The sequence below is a fragment of the Eptatretus burgeri genome, chromosome 1, assembly GCF_056783735.1.
Source record: "Eptatretus burgeri isolate ZD-2024b chromosome 1, Ebu_testis_v1, whole genome shotgun sequence".
In the NCBI taxonomy this organism is placed as follows: domain Eukaryota; kingdom Metazoa; phylum Chordata; class Myxini; order Myxiniformes; family Myxinidae; genus Eptatretus; species Eptatretus burgeri.
Window position 1 is genome coordinate 127,419,666 of NC_140961.1, and position 21,597 is coordinate 127,441,262.

A 21,597-nucleotide genomic window follows, 5' to 3' on the forward strand; every position below is an offset into this window, starting at 1 on the left:
TAATACAAGTTACTTGTCAACTCCAGAGTCCAGAATAGTCCAATAAATCCGTCGTCCGTCCGACTAGTCCGATAAATCTGACATGCTGTAGCTTTCTTTTATTATTCTCTTTTCTTCATTGTTTTCTACTGGCGCTACATGACAACAGTAGGAATAAAATAAATAAAAAATGCAACAGAACGTCAAATTTATCGGACTACTCTAGACAATTGTGTCACAAGTTGTGTTCTGCACACAAGTTTTCATCGTATCCGGACAGCGACATTGCTTCGTTTTATGCACGGAGAGATACGGCCGATGACATGCACTGGCCTTGCAATTCATTCGCCGCGGTGCAACATGTCCACTACGCTGAGATGGTCACGTCACCTCACTAAAATATTTCTGATATCGAGCAGTATGCAAGTCGAATTTACATTATTGAATTACGAAAAGGATTTAGTCGAACCAGTTGTTATTGCCAAGACTTTCTTCGATGTCCTCCCGATCATCATGAACGCTGGGAATTTCATCGCCATTTTCCTCTGCTTGCCCTGCTTCAGGCTCGAACTGGTAAAGCTGTATTCCATTTCCAGCTGCCTGAACTTCACCTCCCGTGACTACGTTATCTGACAATTCTCCATCTGATTCAGACCAAAATCCTTCATTTCTCTCACACTCACTGTCGCTACCAGACAAATCAAAGTTCATGTCATCCATTATTCAAAGCCAAATGTTTGATTTTTTTTAAAGCAGAAATGAACAAAGCATTTGAGTCGACCAATCAAATGTGGAAACACACAGGAAGCCAATACAATCACGTAGACCACCAACCCGCGTAATTTATGTGCAGCCTTTGTTGTTCTGGAGATGACGTCATGTGGGTTACGCCTCTTTCAGGAGATTTCAGATAGAATTTTAGGGGCGTTCCTGAAGATGTTTGTTTTTTTAATTTTACATTTTACAGAATGTGTATGGTGATAAAAACATTGTCAGATCAGAAATCACGATGCAAAGCTCCTACAGGACATATACAGTATATATATATATATATATATATATATATATATATATATATATATATATATATATATATATATATATATATATATATATATATATATATATATATATATATTGTCTTTTGGCTGCTCCCGTTAAGGGTCGCCACAACAGATCATCCGTTATGATCCGCATACTGATTTGGCACAGGTTTTACACCGGATGCCCTTCCTGACGCAACCCTGGTTGCCTCTTTCGACACAGGGATATGGTACACCTATTTTAACCGGGGTATACACCGGCCCAGTATACTGGTACTCATTTCGCCGACCTCGGAAGGATGACAGGCTGAGTCAACCCCCTGGTGTATTAATTCAGTGGCCCAACGGGGCTTGAACTCGGGACCTTTTGGATCCCAAGCCGCTGCCCTAACCACTGCGCCAACACCAGGCTAATATATATATATATATATATATATATATATATATATATATATATATATATATATATATATATATATATATATCCTGGTGTTGGCACAGTGGTTAGGGCAGCGGCTTGGGATCCAAAAGGTCCCGAGTTCAAGCCCCGTTGGGCCACTGAATTAATACACCAGGGGTTGACTCAGCCTGTCATCCTTCCGAGGTCGGCGAAATGAGTACCAGTATACTGGGCCGGTGTATACCCTGGTTAAAATTGGTGTACCATATCCCTGTGTTGTAAGAGGCGACCAGGGTTGCGTCAGGAAGGGCATCCGGCGTAAAACATGTGCCAAATCACGATGCGGATCATATGGATGATCCGCTGTGGCGACCCCTAACGGGAGCAGCCGAAAGAAGAAGATATATATATATATATATATATATATATATATATATATATATATATATATATATATATATATATATACATACATACATACATACATATACATACATACATACATACACATATATACATACCCAAACACACATACCCAAACACACATACATATATATATATATATATATATATATATATATATATATATATATATATATATATATACATACATACATACATACACAAAATCTCCAATATTTCTTATACCAGGTGTATTCAAAGGTTATGCATGCATTTTCACAAGATTAAAAAGGACTTGTGAATGTTTCTTTTGTTCAAAAAGCAAACCACTTACAAGATGGACAAAAATTTTACCTGCCACGTTTGGAAAGAATTAATTTGAGCACACGATTTGTTTGCAAAAGGACCAAAACCGTGTGTGCAAGAACGAAGATCATGCATTGCGTGAGCTACAGCATAAATAGCAAGGTACACGGTATATGCACCCCGAAGTTGTGAAATATCTGAAAAGATCGTTATAAACTCTTCCAGATTCGAGTTCCTGCAACTTGTTTCGCCTTTCGCCTTTACCCTCCAAAAGCAGTCAAACATTTCTTCCCAGAAGTCAAGAAATTCTTCAGTTATGAAATCATTGTCAACTGAAATAAATAATTTAACAATGAATTGTGTGGTAATTTAAAATTTGAATGAAGTTTGGAAACATTCAAACATTTGATTTTATTTTAGAGGATTTTTTGACATATTGTTGAGGCTCGTGGAAGAGTTAGTACTAGTACACTGAATGTATCAGGATGCAACAGGCCAAAAATTAAGAGTAAAGTGTGGGGGAAACACCAAAAGCAGAGTTGAAGCCCAAGATAGAGTCAGACTTCTTGCACTGAATCTCAATCTTCCACGAAACTTAGTAATAAACAACATTGTTATCTCCATTCAGCTCACAATTGTCGGGTGAATATACTGATTCTGGCTCACTTTCCCCCATGTTAATGAATGGAGGATTCTCAGCGATTCATATTTTTTCCCCGAAAAATAAACCCCCTTTTTATCCCAACCTGTTGAATTCTCTGTTGTTGAAATATCTAAAACATGTAAGTGAATGGAGATATTAATAGCCTACCCTTTTAGCCTGGAGCAATTTTTTTCAAATAACCAATTCATATTGCTTTGCTCACTCATTGAACCTACAAAGATTTGTTCATTCTCAAATTCCTTCAATAGTTTAATTTTCTTTGCACAATAATCCCCATATAAAATATTTTAAAATAAAACATTTGAATCTTTATATTTTTCAAGATACCCCTTTTGTGTCATTATGAAATGATATACTTCTCTCAATGCTCTCATATGACTACGTCCTGAGCCTCAGATTATTTTTTGCAAAAGCCACGCCCACTTTTCATAATCCCCGCCCACTTTTCTTATGTATTTTCATAAGCCGCGCCCACTTTTCATAAGCCCCCCGCCCACTTTTCACAAGGTATTTCCATAAGCCACGCCCACTTTTTCTAAGCCCCGCCCACTTTTGCTGAGCCCGCCTCCTCTTACATCATTTTCAGTTAATCTCTGACTCACAAAGAATTCACGAGAAAATTCTAGAATGTTATGTTTTTGAAAAATTTCCCAACAAAGACTTGCCTCAGCTTGCCCAGGGAATTTCCAAAGGAAACCATAGCAACCGGTCTTTCTCTATAAAAGCTTCAAACCCAGACTCTATTTTAAACATTTTTTACTTTTATTGACAATGGACTGCTGTGCTGAGCTTGAGTGGGATGACTTTGGAGTTCCTTGGAGTTCTACTACTTGTATGGAAGTAAACCTTCAAGTTGATGAACTGGATTCAAATCTCTTATCTATTGAGGTAAGATTTTATTTTCAGATTTACAGAGTTTGATTTAAGCAAATAATTATTTAATAACTAAATCACTTAATTAATACATTATTATTTTCTCTCACAGGAAATTGTATCTGAAATACAAAATGAAAATACTGCTTTTGCCACAACTTGGGGCGAAATTGTCGGTTTGGTTGAAGACCTTTTGAGCGACCAAGACCCACAGAACGAGCTCGACCTTGATGACCCAACCAAAGAGTTATACCTTGGAGACCAGCAAAATCCTGAAAAAGAGTTTTACAGCAATAGTACTCATTGCGAGTTATCAAGACAATACCCACTGAACAAGTTATACCTTGATGAGCCAGAATACAAGTTTTACCTTGAATACTCACAAATTTTGAAAAAAATCAGTAAATGAGTTCTGCCTTGATGGTTTAAATTACTTCCTTGGAGAGTCGGGAAAAGGGTTCTGTCAAGATGGTTCTAAATATGGAATCTACCTTGGAGACTCACAAATTTAAGACATTTTGAAAAATGGAGATTTCCTGGATGATCCACAGTTATACCATGTGAGATCTATCACTGAAACCCATAAAAATTTGAATAATGGGGTTTTCCTTGATGATCCACAGTTATACTATGTGAGATCTATCACTGAAACCCACAATATTTCTGGAAATTGTGGTTCTACCTTGAAGTCTTGGATAGATTGTTATATTTTTGGAGACTTGAAATGTGGGTTCTGGCTTGATAACTCACAATGTGATACATATCTAGGAAACTCAACAGGAATATGGTTATACCTTGGAGACTTGGAAAGTTGGGTTTATTTTGGAGACTTGAAATGTGGTTTCTACCAAGACTCTTGGGGATCTCAACCTATTGATGTGGTTCTTTGTTGGATGGTGCTTGACGAGAGCAATATCAAGAAAGTTCCTACTCCCCCTTTCTAATATATCAAACCTGAAAGCCTTAAAAGACAGAATTGGAAGAAGAGAAAAAAACATAAAATATATATATATATATATATATATATATATATATATATATATAAATATATATATATATATATATATATATATATATATATATATATATATATATATATATATATATATATATTGTGAGTTCTGGGAAGAAGATGCAGGAACGTTCTTACTTCCCCTTTCTACTTCATCAAACCTGAAAGCTTTAAAAGACAGAATTGGAAGAAGAGAAAAAACATAAAAAATATATATTGTTGAAATACGTATTTAAAAAAAGATATTTTGTTGGGCGAGGGTTGCGTTCGGGTTGACATTTTGAATGTGAGGCTTGGGGTTGAGATTTTGAATGTGTGGGTTAGGGCGGGTTTGCGTTGGGGTTGAGATTTTGAATGTGAGGGTTAAGGTTGATCATGCTCCCTGTTATATTATCACACACAAACACACACACACACACACCAACAAACAAAAGTTAAGCCTTGACTATGTAGTTGAGGATTCTGTGTTTGTGGTTCACACATCTTAGAACGTCCCCCACTGCACACACACACCAACAAACAAAAGTTAAGCCTTGATTATTCAGTTGAGGATTCTGTGTTTGGGGTTCACAGATCTGAATGTATCAGGATTCAAGAACTTCCCCCACTGCACACACACACCAACAAACAAAAGTTAAGCCTTGACTATTCAGTTGAGGATTCTAAGTTTGGGGTTCACAGATCGAAGGACATCCCCCTTGAAACACATTATAGATATATTTTAAATTTAACCCTGTTATACACCTCGGACTTGGTCCTCGAGTGTCCATAATGGTGTGTAGTAGATGGGAGTGAAGCGCCAACCTATTGCTCCGATGAGTATTATTTGCTTAGTTTTGTCTTTTGTAATTCCTGTGAATAAAATGAACCGAAAATCTCTTCCCCTTCGAAATCAGATACCTTATAAGTCCAAGGAACTGTATCTATTACATCAACAATGTTAAAAAGTTCATTTGTCCATAGCTTTGTATAACCTTTTTCAAAATGAGATTTCCACCGATATATTCTTACGATATCACCAACTTTGAACTTAGGCTTTTTGACATTAATGTGTTTTTCATATTTTAATTTTGTAAATGTTTCTGATGGTTTCATATTCGTTAACGTGTGAATCGTGTCATTATACATATCCACAATATCCTGAATAAAAGATGACCATTGTTGAGAAACGAGTTGTGTGAATTTTTTATATAGTCTCTCTTTTAAGGTACGATTAAAACGTTCAACAACAATGGCTTTTCCTTCATTAAACGTACTGTATAATGTAATACTGTTATTTTTTAGAATATTTATAAATGTCTTGTTCTAAAACTCTCTACCCTCATCAGTCCACAATTTTTTTAGGTTTTCTCTTACTTTTATTAAATATCTGTTGAAAGGCTAACATAAGAGTATTACATGTTTTGTTTTTTAAAGGGACAACCCACGCATATCTACTCCTCAAGTCGATAACGGTTAAAGCATACTTGTACCCCTTATCATTATTGAGTTCAATCAAATCAGCTGACCAGATATAATCAACTTTCTTGGAATAAACCTTCCTTCTATGAAACTTTGTGAATATTGGTTTATGTAATTCATCAGCAAATTGCTCCTCAATCTTAATGATATCATGAGAGCTTATAAGTTTTTTGAATTTCCAAGTCCAAGTTTCAATTTAGCAATGATCATCTTCTTCACGATGAAATGATCAACTTTTTCTCTCAAGGTTGGATTTTGTATCAGAGACAAATTATACAACATTTCTATATCGGCTTCATGTTTTCCTTCCAAAGTTGTGGTATTCCCATAATCAATATCGTGCCTCATGCACACCTCATCAACCCTATTGATGGGTTTACTCCATGGTTTAGGAATGTCTGCCTCATCTAATCTTTTTTCCAAGTTTGTGCCTGGACCACAGAAAAAATATCCCGGTAGATGTAATTCCCCCGGTATTCTCGTAGTTGTAAATTTACTTCCTGATAAAAACTTTTGTATATCTCCTCCACGTTTGTGTTTGGAGATAAATTGACACTTTTTTGAATCACACACCGAACATATACCTTTTCGTATAACCCTGTTATTTTCACTTTTAAAATATGAGATATTTTTAGTATTATTTTTTTTTTACATTTGAGACAATAACTCATTTATTTATGAGAAAAATTCTTGCAGAGTGCAAAAACCTTTTCAGGGTCCAACATGCACATTTGAATCTTAATTTTTAAAACATAAAGAATCCTCAGAAATGCCTTCACTCTTTCCTCCATTTATTGAGGAAAAAAATGAAAAAATTTAATCAAAGTCAATCACACCAACATCATCACTAATATAATCTTTATCTCCACTTTCTTGTTTAATATCTTCTCCCTGAAAACAATGTTAATAGTCTTGTCGAAAATATTGCTAATATACTTGTCAATTCGTTGTTTTCCTCCTCGGTGTGTTGAGATTCATTTATTTTCTGTAATACCCCCATCTTTGTTTAATCTCACCGGTTTCCATATTTTGGTATTTATTTATTCTCACTCTTTCCTCCCTCTCCTCTCTTTCCTCCTTCTCCCTCTCCTCCTTCTCTCTCTTCTCTCTCTCCTTCTCTCTCTTCTCCCTCTCCTCCTTCTCTCTTCTCCCTCTCCTCCTCTCTCTTCTCCTATTCCTCCTCTTCCCTCTCGTCTTCAACTCCTTCCTCGACCCTTACTATCCTAGAATCGCTTACACCCCATAGCATATTATACAGATATTCATCGGGATTTCTTGTTATTCCTGTATCCAAAATAATTTTTTTACAACAGGAAACCAATTACATTTCTTTTGAATTTCTAAAATAGCCTTAAGTTTTCTTAACTTTATAATTTTTTCTTGATTTAACATTCTAATTAAATCCAAAGTTGTTGGTTTATCAACATCAGCATGATACCAATCTTTTATTGAAAATACCTCATTCTTATGTTGTAGAACATATTTATTAAAATACCGAATACCCTTTTATTGAAGGTATGCTTGGACTCAGAAATGATAATTTTCTTGAAGCCTTCTTGCCGTCATTTATGTATTAGAAATATATGACAGAATAATATTATGACACGTAACACCTCCCCATCTTCCCATAGTTAAATCATTTTGTATTCCCTTACTTATTTTATATAATCCTGTTTTTTTTCTGTTTTCATGATATAAACTAGGGCAAAACCATTATTATATTTACCCTTATTAAATTCTTTTATTTGTTGTTTACGAATCATGCTTCCACAAAACTCATTCTCGATACCAAGTGGATAATATTCTTCCTTACGAGACTGATTTAATTGTACCAGGTCTTCTCAGTCAATTTTAAATGACCAATTATACCCTAAATCATTCATATCATACCCCCATTGTTCTATTCTCATACAAATGATACGCCCTTCCTTTTAAAAATTGATATGAATTGGAACTGTGAATTCTGTATGACCTGGAGATAAAATCAATACTTCTGTATCTTTTTAATACACAGCTGTTTTATTTAAGGATATATATTGTGATACATCACTTAATCTCACCAAGTCATTCGCGTCAGTCGGGCTTGGATAATTTTTTTTTAATTTATAAGCATTTTTCATGTTAATATTTTTTGTTATACTATATTTCTGTCGTTCAGACTGTGCCTTTGTGTAATAATTTGATAAATCAATATCCAGTTCTTGGGATACACCAAAGATAGAAGCATCTTTACCAAAATAAGTCATTTATGTTGGATTTAAAATAATGTCACAAAAAAATTTATTTTTGTTGAGTTGAAATAAAGCATAAAGACATAATTGACCACAACACTTGGAATTTAATTATTGGACATGAAATGTTTGATAAACACCATTCTGTAAAATGTTATGACTTCAACAGGTGGTGGAAGACCAAAACTATCAAAATAATATTTGTCTTGACTTTTAAAAATACAAACCCAATGAGAACCGTTCCCATTATTATCTTCTAAGTTCATAATAATATTCTTTGTACGTTTTGGCACATTTCTTAATTCATCTCTCATACAAATAACCACATTATGAATTTTTAATTTCTTACAATATTTGACAAGTTGTAAATTTTATGTTGTATTCTTTCCAAATTCTTTAAACCACTCATCAATGCTCATTTATGTATAAGAAAGATAGAATCCATTACTCCTTTAAGTTAATTTTACACCTGCTTGTGCGATAGAAGAAAGCATATCTCCAACAAACAATCTCGCTTTATCAGGCAGACCTTCAAGTTTTTCAGCAAAATCTGCAATTACACCACTTCCACTGATTTGTTTCTCCAACTCTTTGTTATGTCTTTCCAATTCTTTTTGAGCCCGGAGTTGAGCCTTCCTTTCGTTGGCAGTTTTCACCGCTGTTGAAATACCACCCGTCAATGCTCCAACCGCACTTAAACCAGCAAATAAAGGAATTAGAAATGGGAGAAATCCTCCACTCGTCTCTCTTATTGAATATTTTTTCAACATTGGTTTTGTCATTTTAATTTTAAGTGAGCCAGTGTCATTCAAGATTTTAACCTGTTCTCTTGTGAGCAAAACATCAATTCTTACTGCTCCTTTTCTCTGAATTGTATTAACGTTAATCGTACAAGGCTTTTGATTTTGAACACAAGATGATAGTTTATAAAGATTGATTTGATTAACATATACCCCAGTTGGTACTTTGCCATTCATTTATTGAACAAAAAATTACGTGAGACTAATCATAACACCATTATCTTTATTAATCTGTAATTCTGTTTCTTCCAAAAGCAAACAATATGTTTCAACTTCTTCACTCTCTCCTCTTTCAATGTATAGGGAAGTATCCACTCGATTCAACTTTATAGTTTCCTTTTGAGCAGTCACATCAAACGCATAGATTGTATACAAACTTTTAAATGCTGTCATATCCAAAATAGGTTCTTTATTTCCGTTACTTTCACACACCTTTTAGTAAGACTTGTATGCTTCAGTAAAATCATTTTTTCCCAATTAATTTCCAATCTATTCCATGGATAAAATGTTCCATCTCGAGAAATACGAAGTTGTTTCACCTTAGCATTATCACTCAATGCATTATTCTTATCAGTCGCAGTATCACCAACTGGTTTTTAAAAAAATGATCCACAGATATCGTGGCTTTCCTTCCAGAACATCCAAATTCCACATGTTCGTGGTTTGGTTTAGTTTAACGTGTTGACATCTTCTTTTGAGGTATGATACACTGAGTGGTTTCTTTGAGTTAAGTCTTCTGTTCAACATCTCTTCTGTTTTAAGATTAGGAGTATATTCACTAATATACCAACTCATTTCATCCATTAAAATTTATTCTGATCACCAAAAGCACTACCAACACCAAAAAGTAATCTATTTTCATTATCATTCCTTTGTAGTTGAAATCTAATTTTAGGACCATACAGAACTTTATCATGATCACAAAATCCAAATATATCTTTAAGAGGAACTGCCATAGTTAAACTATTAACTGCTTTTGTATCATCATTATACATTCCTTTCCTTTGAGTATATCCAGGGTCTGTGTTAGTTCCCGTTGACATATCAGGAATAAAACCTTCGACAGTCCCCTTTCCCATTCTATTGCTGAATGAATGTAGTGTAAATTTCATCATTTCAGATACAGCAGAGACATAATCAACTTCAACTTCTTGTGTTCCAATGCACAAACAAACACTATCAAACATTTTCCAGAAGAAAGCATTAAAGAGTGTAGCGTTTGTGTTATTCCCAGCCTTAGTGAATGTAAATTTACACAACAAGAAACTTTCACATAGATTCAAATAAGTTTGTTGATTATTTATTTCAAAGCTATTTGTGCCATTTGCATTCCAGTCTGTTCCTGTTATTGCATTTACCTTGAAGTAATCTTCTTTTTTAGTGGAGTTTGAGATGATAATAGTATCATCCAAATCATAGATACTATCAATTGCTTCCATACTTGTATTTATTGAGGAAAAAAGATGTGAAAACTTTTGAAACCCTGACCCAAGTATTTGAATTATTTTCTGTCTTTCTTGGGGGGACAACTGAGTTTTGCCTTTCTTAATTTCTTTAATTGCTTGTGATTTATGAGATTCCTTTTGGGCATCTTTTATGCTCTTTACAGCACTTGCTACATTTCCCACAGCAGAAGCAGTTGAACCAATTAGGTCTTTATGTTTAAGAATAGTTGAACCAATACCCATTACAGTATCAATAATCCCATCTCCTCTAAATTGATGTCCGAAACCCCTTCGTCTCTGAGGTTTATAGTATCCTTTACCAAGATACATACCTTCACCCTTGTATTATGGGGAAAGGAACATCCCATCCTGTGTAATTTTTTTTATATTTTCCCAACTTATGTTTCCTCACACTCATCGTATTTATTTATTGGAAAACTTCACCTGGGTGAATTCTGATGGATATAACTTCTCCATTAAAAGAAATCATACGATTATCTTGGTCGGTTATCCTAAAATTTACTCTGTGTGTGGTTTTTTTCCGACACAGGGAGATAAACCAAATTTTTGGGTTCCATATTGAATTTATAACCAATTGGGGTTGAGTATGTGCTGAATGAAAATATTGTAATTGTTTTTGAATATCTATAACAATATTTTTTGGTTCATCACCATGTTCCTTCATAAGACGAACAATTTCGTAAGATATTTGAGAAATCTCATATGCTCCGGGTGAAACTTTTATCGTTTTGTTCCACTTCCGGGATTATAACTAAACTTGTCATTTTCTCAGTTATATTAAATAAGGTATTACAAGTTTCCATGGACAATAAAGATGCCTCATATTTTTCTGTTGGGTCAAGTTGTAGTGGGTATGGGAATGAAGATGTGTGGTTGCTTGTTGTGAAATTAATACTTCGGATTGTGCTTCTCATCTTATTTCATATCAGATAAAATGTCTTTATATTGATATTTATGAATTATTTTCCTGTTCAAATGGTCTAAAATGGCTGATGCTTCATTTAAACAATTGTTATTTTCAGCCTTCTTTCTACCGCACAACAATAACAGTCTTTTAACTAATTGTGATGGGTCATTTGGAAGAAAACTAACAGCTGAACCAAGGATACTTAAAGCCTGAATAATGTGTTTCTCCTTCTCATTCTTGCCACGTTTACCAGAAAGACTAACCCTATAATTAACAGAGTTCAGCAGATCAATATATACTCTATCATCATTATTTTTCATATCCAATGGTTTATCAAAATACTTTGATTCACCCCTCACAGTTGAACCTTGTCTTCCATATTTTGTGAGAAGAAACATTACTCTGGGGGTTAATTTAACAGGGGATTGAGCAGAACCCAAGAACTGCAATTCATCATTAAATATCAATACGCTTTCTTGAACAAGGTGAAATATTGCTCTTTGTTCTTTTGGAATAAGTCCTGCTTTGGTTTTTGAGTCCACTGAATATTCATTGTTTTGAAGAGCATTCACAATATAATCAGGGGGGGGTGATTCATCTCTTCCAGTTGTTGAAATAATCCTTCATCATCATATTCTAATTCTCCTATTTGCTCGAATTCTTCCTCCATCATTTGACTGAAATCTTTTATCATTTGAAGTTTTTCGGAGTATATTCTATTGTGGGAACTGTGGAATCATGTTTAATTTTTTCTTTGGAAGTTTTTAAAAGTAGTTAAAAATATTTCTCTTGTTTTCTTTCAAATGCTTCTTCACCCGTTAGTTTCTGTCTGCGTTTCTTCTTTATGTCTTCCTGTTGTTTTACAACTTTTGAAACCAAGTCTTGATGTTCCTTCAATCTTAATGCTCTTTCTTTCCATCCATTTATTTATTGGAATATATCATTTCATATCTCATCTTGTTTCACAACAATATATTGATATTTTTCAGTCGTGTGCTTCATGTAATCCCCTAATTCCTTTTTACTTTCGACATAATGTCGAACAATTATCTCTCCAAAAATTGTTTTCATCTATTGAATTTAACTTGAATAAAATAAAAGTATTAACATTGTTTCTGATGGAACGACGAGGAAGTTGAAAGTATGATTGACTAAGATAAATTCAATTCCAAGAAGAATGTCTCCCTCTTGTGTAGTTGCTGTCCATTACCGTTTGGTTTCTCTCGTTAACACAATCATCAAAGATAACGAGGTCCTTTTTTGGTTTATCCAAATCTTGGGGAGACGGTATATCATCCATATTATCACTCAGAATACAAGTTATAGGTTTTGATTTCTTTTTACATCTCTGTGTATAACAAAATAGTTGTATTATATAACTTCAATGTTATAATCATTTAGGTTTTTTTGAAGTTTAAATAAACCGATTATATCTTGTTTTTGAAGACCAGCATAAAACCTTGTGAGAGTAGTTGATACTCTGGTTGAAAACTCGACTTTGTGAAAATTATTAATTTATTATAATCTAAAAAGTTGGGAGTCAGGAGCATCTTCAAAAGTAAGCAGGTTTTTCCATATGCGCTTGAACCAACAATGAGACATCTTAATGAATTTGGAAGATTTTTATGATCGTTAAATTTTATCTTATTTTCCCATATGGGTAAAAAATCATTACTTTATATATTTGGAAAACAGGTTTTTAATTTATTATTCTTTTCTTTTTTAGAAACTCTATATTTTATCCAAAGTTCGGGTTTAATTTCCAGATAATCCATTATTTTATTTATGCAATATCTTGTGTTGATATTTCCCTGAAAATTACAATCGTGAATAATATATAACAACAATCCTTTGAACATTTCTCTAATCCGTTCAGTTTCTTCCCTTGTAAGGAAAGGTGTGTTATCACCCTCATACATTACATTCATTTCTCTCATCAATCTTGTAAAGTAATTCATTTTTGGTGTAAATCTAAAAGAATTATTTTCCTTTTTATATTTTTTATTATCATTAATAAGATGATAATCACAAAATATTCATTGTTTGTAGGCTTTTGACTCTGTGTTTAATCCCCATCTTTCACATGCAGGACAATTCTCAAATTTGTCATCTGGAGAATCAGAGAATTCAAGAGGCTCAAAATCTAGAATATTTATAAAGTAAAACTTGACTTAAAATAAAGTTCATCTTCAGAATCATCGATAAAACTATCACAATCACTCTCATAATCTTCAAAATCTTCAGTTGAATATTGACTCATATTTATTTAGAAGAAACATTACCATTGATATCTATATACTTTTTTTCATTACCAGATTCAACAACAACATTTTTTATATTAAAGGTAATTTTAAAATGATCCTTAACTGCAATTGAATGAAATGTCATTTCACCTGACATATTAACATCCCTTATTTCATCAGGATTTACATCTTTAGGGTTGTTGAAAAAAATACAAATTTCTCCTTCCATATTACAGATGGTCTTATCTTTTCTTTCGAAAGCTTGATCCATATTTTTTATTTTTTGAAACTTTTTCTAGTTTTGAATATATTGCCAGAAGGAGAGGAGAAACTTTTGTTCGAGGAACTTTAGTTGATGTTCTTCAAGGTATACTAAAAGCCCTTCCACTGACGGAAATTGAAGAACTCATCATCTCCACCATAATTGTTTTTATCCAATAGTTGTGAAATTTATCTTTGTTCAATTTTACATCCTTGACATATTTCTCAGTATCTTTAACAAATGAAGGGATTGATTGAAACTTGTCTTTTGTGTCTTGAAACATTGTATTTATTAAGTGAAAAAAGTTGTAGGATAAAATGGTTTTAAGCTCAGATTCACCTCGAGATTAAACAAAATTTTCATCAAGAAAATTTTAGTTTAAGCAAAGTTTTATTCTATAAATATGGTGAATACAACGTACTGCGATGTTTGTAATCACGAATATAAATATTATAAAAAAAAACACCTTCAAACCAACAAACACACATTCAATCTTTTCAAACAAATATCTCCTCTTGAGTTGGAACCAAAACATTGTGATATCTGCTCAAAGGATGTTTTGAAGAGTCGTTATAAGAAGCACCTTCAATCACAAAAACACAAGAAGAATGAGTTTCAAGTAAAGGAAGACTATTATATTGAAAACACTGATGGAGCTTTTAAGAATCATTTAAAAATAAGGATTTTTCAATTTGGAGAACCCGGTCAATCATCAATAGCTTAATCAATTGAAATTGTGAAACCTGATGTTGAAAAAGTTATTAAAAAGACATTAAAAGAAATGAAAACTTTAAAGTTTTATATGGGAGTGAAAATGAATTGAAAAGACAAGATGAAGAACAAACTCCTTTCTGAGAACAGATCTTCATTATATAACATCATTTCAAGATTTTCTGAATAGTGGGGTTTATGAAGAACTATTAAGACAAGAGGAGGATGTTGATAATAGAGTGGTAGTAAGTGGATTCAATATTTCAAAAAAATCATCTTTTAAGATATATACACATTCTAAAATCAGACCCTCTTAAAGCTTCTTCTTATATTGAATTACCAAAAGAAATATAATTAAAGAAGGCAGTTGTTAATATTAAGAACAATTATAATAAATGTTTTCTCTGGTCTGTTCTTGCTCACTTGCATCCACCAAATTATAATTCAGAAAGAGTAAAACAATATATGAAATATGAGAATACCTTGGACATTAAAGATTTTAAATTCCCAATGCCACGAACAGATATTCTTTAGTTTGAGAAAAAGAATAATCTTTCTATATATGTATATGGATTAACTGGAGAGAATAAAGTTCAGGTATTAAAGATATCAAACAACTATAAAAATGAAGAAACACACATTGATCTTTTATATTTTAGTGTTGGAAAGAATTCACGTTATACATACATCAATAATTTATTAATATTAATCTCTTCTCAGGTATTCAGAACAGCAAACAAAATATATCCTTGTAAGCGATGTCTTAATTCATTTCATACAAAAGAATTCATTTCATACAAAACATTCAAAATATTGTACAAATCATAAATCAGCTGTAATTACAATGCCTAAACCTGGTTAAAAGATTTCTTTTGAAGATTATAATATATCTATCATGCACCCATTTGTGATATACGCTGATTTTGAATGTATCCTTAAAAAGATAAACACTGCTTCTCCTAATCCAAAAGAATCATATGCAAATAAATATCAAAAACATATTCCTTGTGGTTTCTGTTATTATATCAAATCATCTGTTGGAGAAAAGTATATTCAACTTGAACATTTTATTGAAAAAGAAAGCTTCACAAGAGTTTGTAAAACGATTAGAAATGGATTGTATAAGACTAACTAAATAAATGAAAGAAACAAATGAACCGATGAAATTAACCAAAGAAGAAAAATTAGAATTTAGAAAGAACAATATCTGCCATATTTGTGAGGAGGAAATTGAGGGCAAGGTCAAAGTTAGGGATCATTGTCATCTTACTGGTAAATATAGAGGTCCCGCTCATTCCTGTTGTAATCTTTATTATAAATTTCCTTCTTTTATTCCAGTCTTTCTTCACAACAGCACCAACTATGATACACATCTATTTATAAATGAACTTTCAAAAACACCAGGGAATATTTCTGCCATAACAAACACAAGTCAAAAGTATATTTCATTTCCAAAAATGATATTCACAAAACCTTTAACTCTTATTAGGTTTCTAGATTCTTGCAAGTTTATGGGAACACTACTAGCCGACCCAGCATCAAATCGAAGCTCCATGGGACCTTTTCCAAATCTAAATTCATTCTTTCCAAAAGAGGAAATTCTCACGAAATAGGAAATTCAGATTAAAGAGAGAATTCAAAGTAAAGAGGAAATTCTAATGAATGAGGAAATTAATGAAGAAATTCCAACAAAATATGAAATTATAATTATAATTATAAAGAAAATTCAAACAATGAATAAAATTCTAACTAAAGAGGAAATTCTGATTAAAGATGAAATTCTGATTAAAGAGGGAATTCTAGCTAAAGAGGAAATTCAGATTAAAGAGAGAATTCAAAGTAAAGAGGAAATTCTAATTAATGAGGAAATTAATGAAGAAATTCTAACTGAAGATGAAATTCTAATTATAAAGAAAATTCGAACATTGAATGAAATTCTAACGAAAGAGGAAATTATGATTATTGATGAAATTCTGATTTAAGAGGGAATTCTAACTTGAGCGGAAATTCAAACAAGGAATGAAATTCAAAGTAAAGAGAAAATTCTTACAAGTAAGGGAATTTATCCTTATGATTATATGGATTCATTTATGAGATTTAAAGAAACACAACTTCCTTCAAAAGAAAGTTTCTACAATAACCTTTATGAAGAAGAGTTAAGTGATAAGGAAAATAAACACGCACAAGAAATTTGGAAAATATTTAAGACAAAGAACCTTGGAAAATATCATGATTTGTATCTATAAAAAGATGTTTTATTGTTAGCTGATGTGTTTGAAGCTTTTAGATCACTCTGTCGTTATAAAAATTGTATGGATTCGATCCTGCCCACTATTTCACAGCTCCTGGTTTAGCTTGGAGTGCAATGTTGAAAATGACAAAACAAGATATAGATTTAATCAGTGATGTAAATATGCTTTTGATGATTGAGAAGTCTCAGAGTGGTGGAATATCACAAGTATGTTCAAAAAGATATACTAAAGCAAATAATAAATGTCTTCCAAATTATGATAGTGAAAAAGATAGTAATTATTTGATGTATTTTGATGGTAATAATTTGTATGGATGGGCAATGTCTCAATCTCTGCCTTATGTTAAATCAGAGTGGGTGTAAGAAAAGGATTATGAAAAGGCTTTGATGAATATTGGTATTTCTTCTCAAGAGGAATTGAATGAGGAAAAAGAAAGCTATTATTTTGAAGTTGATTTGAGGTACCCGATTGATCTTCAAAATCACCATAAAGAGCTTCCTTTTGCATGTGAGAAAGAAACCCTAAAGAAAGAATGGTTAAGTGATTGTCATAAAAGTTTTAATATTAAAGGTAAATCAACAGAAAAGTTATTAACAACATTCTATGATAAAGAGGGATAAGTTTTGCATCAGAGAAGCTTGAAACAGTTTTTGGGAGAAGGATTGAGAGTCGCTAAAATTCATAGAGTTTTAAAATTTAAACAAAGACCTTGGATGGAAAAGTATATTAAATTCAATACAGATATGAGAACAAATACAAAAGTAAAATTTGAAGGGGAATTCTATAATTTGATGAATAATGCTGTCTTTGGAAAGACAATGGAGAATGTTAAAAACAGGCAAAACATTGGATTTGCAACATCTTGGAAACAAGCTTCAAGATTGATAAATAAACCAAGTTTTGAGAGAGAAGAGGCTTTTTCAGAGAACTTTTCTGCTATCCATATGGAAAAGGAAAATATTGTAATGGATAAACCAATTTATATTGGAACAGCAGTTCTTGATTTATCAAAGATATTGATGTATGATTTATTTGTATAATGAGTTAAAGAAAGAGTATGGTGAAAATGTTTCATTGTTGTATATGGACACTGATAGTTTTATTCTAGATATAAAAACTGATGATGTTTATAAAGATATGAAGAAAAATATTGGAGTATATGATACAAGTAATTTTAGAAAGAAGAGTAAATTATTTTTAGAAAAGAATGAAAAGGTTATTGGTAAGTTTAAGGATGAGTTGGGTGGAAAATTAATGAGTGAGTTTATTGGATTGAGAGCAAAGGCATATGCTTATAAGTATGGTGATCAGATTGATAAAAGGTTAAAGGGAACAAAGAAATATGTAATAAAGAAATCAATCACTTTTCGAAATTATTATAATTGTTTGATGAATAAGAAAGAAGAATTTCGGAAAAAAATACAATAAGAAGTTATAAACATAACATATATCGTGAAGAAGTAAATAAAAAGGCATTAGGAGCCTTTGATGATAACAGATTTATTTTCGATTATGGAATAGATTGTGTTCCACATGCATATTGTATGATAGAGTAGATAGAAGAGATTGTGTTCCATATGGATACAAGTTTTAACTCAATAGATTATGAGTTTGGGTTTTTAAGGGCTACCTCCGCCTTTTTCACAATATATAAATGGTCGAACCAAGTATTAATCAAACTAAAGAGTAGAGAAAATCTCAGTCCTGGTATATAAATGGAAAACATAATGAATGTGAAAAATATCAAATAAGTCTTATTGAAAAAATAACTAAAACAAAGGTAAATAAAACAAATAAGCGAATCAATGTAAAAACTAGTATGTTGGAGGATATTAAGAAAAAAAATATCCTTGAATGGACTGAAAACTTTGATGGTTATCAAATGAACAATGGAAAAAATAATTTACTACAATCTCAAAATGATATGCAACTCAGGAGGTAGTTATATGAGAGCATTGAGAGAAGTATATCATTTCATAATGACACAAAAGGGGTATCTTGAAAAATATAAAGATTCAAATGTTTTATTTTTAAATATTTTAGATGGGGATTATTGTGCAAAGAAAACAAAACTATTGAAGGAATTTGAGAATGAACAAATCTTTATAGGTTCAACGAGTGAGCTAAAAATATGCATTGGTTATTTGAAAAAAAAGTGCTCCAGGCTAAAAGGGGAGGCTATTAAAATCTCCATTCACTTACATGTTTTAGATATTTCAACAACAGAGAATTCAACAGGTTGGGATAAAAAGGGGGTTTATTTTTCGGGAAAAAAATATGAATCGCTGAGAATCCCCCATTCATTAACATGGGAGAAAGTGAGCCAGAATCAGTATATTCACGCTACTCACAATGTGTTGCCTCCATCTTTCATTATTGTGTTTTGCAAGATTCTTCTTCTTTGTTTTGCTGCAGCACAAGGCTGTGGGGTGACACCATTTTCTGAGGGTGCAGCTGTGCCACAGATGCAATGCCCTCTGCTGGTTTGGGCAGAAATTTGGAATTTGGCCAGGGTGCTGGTGATAGCTCACCTCCTCTTCACAAAGGACAACATGGGATCTTTCAAGTCCACAAACAAATGCTGACAGACAGGATTCATGTTTAACATCCATCCCAGGGACAACACACACATTGATGAATCACCCTGCTTTTGAAACACCAGGATGACAGTTTATAGTTGAGTGGGGATTCAAACCTAGGCTAGACAGCTTAGAGGCAAGTGTACATTGCTCTCCTCCATTCTCTTAGCACTGGAATGTGGGATAGGCTTCTGGAATAAATAAGGACATCAATCCAAACCGTTTTTTCATGGAAAGGTCATACCACTTTAAAATAAGCATGATTAATTTTCAAAGAGATTCTCACTCTTTGGCACATTTCGCCATCACCACATGTAGATTGACTTTCATTGAATATAACTCACTTTTCCTTCCTGACGACTTTGGTTCATCTCTCAATAATTCCTCGATGTTCTCACTGACTGACAAGTTAGGCCACAGGTTAAAAAAAAACTCTTGCAAACCAGGAATGAAACCATGTGGTAACCCCACACCAATTGAACCATCGAACACTTCGATAAAAGATGGAGTATTGGTCACATCACTCATTATATTTATATCTTGGATACAAACTCTTTCAGTGAGATTGTATTCAGCAAATATGTCAGCAAAATTATTCAAGTGGTTGATAGTTAATATAAGAATAACGATGCTGGATGGTGAGTTTGCTGCATTACGACCTGAAAGTCAGTGATTAAAATTTTATTAAACGTGGTGAATAATTTCTATTTTTTGAATGCCTTGTCGAGGCTCGTACGAGAGCTAACACACAACACACAGCAAGGGGGGCATGAGACAAGAGTGGCGGGAGTGGGAAGGACAAAACAGTGGGGAACAGAAACACTAGGAGATCTGTGGAAGGGAGAGGGAAGGGGTGGGGCACACGGGGTATTCAAGAACGACATTATAGGGACTTTCAGGACAGAAAGCAGGGACATTGAAGGAGGTGGGTTTGGGGTGGATTAACGGGGGTAGAAAAGATCGAGCATTTGGATGGGGGACGATAAGAAGTGGTGGTGAACAGTTGTTCTGAAGGCCTGGAGAGAAGAATGGGGTTGAGCAGAGTGAGGGAGTTTATTCAAAAGGTAGGGAAAAAGAGGAATGAAAGAGTGAAGGTAAGCATTGATTCGTGGTTTTGGTAGTTTTACCAAAAGGGGCTTGTTGGCGGACCTTGAGCGCCCTGGGAAATATGGTGGGGACAAATCGCAGACACAGCATGGAGGCGAGACTGGAGAGGAGAAGGTAGAAGGCAGAAAGACCACCGACCTGCCTGTGGTGAGAGAGTAAGTGGCCCAAAGACTCATCCTCATCACGGGAGATGCCATTGATTCAAAATGCCTTGGTTTTCACAGCGTGAAGCCGAGAAAAGTGGGAGGTGGGAGCACCAGCCCAGAGGGGAGAGCAATACCCCCATCAACCTGTGGATGAAAGCTTTGTACGTGGTCAGGAGCTCAGGTGGGCCGAGGAAGAACTTTCCACAATGGAGGATTCCCAGTTGGCGACTGGCTTTGGAGGCCAGGTTGGAAATGTGGCTTTCCCAGAAAAGATCATGGCAGATAGTGAGACCCAGAAGCTTGAAAGGAAGGACTTCTTCCAGGGGATTGTTGAGAAAGTGGATGGGGGGGGGGGGTGGTTCCAAACAGTCCTTTCAGAGAGACATAGTGAGAGTTTGAGATTTGTCAGGATTGAAAGACATGTTCCATGTGTTGGACCAGTTTGTGATTATACCCAGATCTGCCGTGAGCGAAGAAGCTGCTGCTTGCCGGTCTGAGAGATGACAGATGGTACGACAGAGGGTGCAGTCATCAGCAAAGAGGTAAAGAGGATTTTCCAGAGAGATCATTGATGTCGGAAAGATGGAGAGATCACTGATGAAAACCAGAAAAAGAACAGGGTCCAGAACGCTGCCTTGAGGAACTCCAGCCTGGACAGGAAGAGGGGATGAAAGAACTACATTTGGGGCCACACAATGACTGCAGCAGGATAGCAAGTCTGCAAACCATGAGTGGAGATGGCCTTGGATACCA

The 21,597-nt window shown here is 33.8% G+C and overlaps 1 protein-coding gene across 1 annotated transcript in view; it reads right to left on the minus strand.

Moving 5' to 3' along the window:
• Positions 1 to 21,597, minus strand: part of LOC147035379 (extracellular calcium-sensing receptor-like) — a 65,374-nt gene that overhangs the window by 16,447 nt on the left and 27,330 nt on the right. Inside the window, exons 3-4 of the mRNA XM_085867488.1 lie at positions 19,936 to 20,250; positions 2,179 to 2,462 (exon numbers count right to left, since the gene is read on the minus strand). Coding sequence (XP_085723614.1) covers positions 2,179 to 2,462; positions 19,936 to 20,250 — 599 coding nt within the window. The remainder of the gene's footprint in view (positions 1 to 2,178; positions 2,463 to 19,935; positions 20,251 to 21,597) is intronic.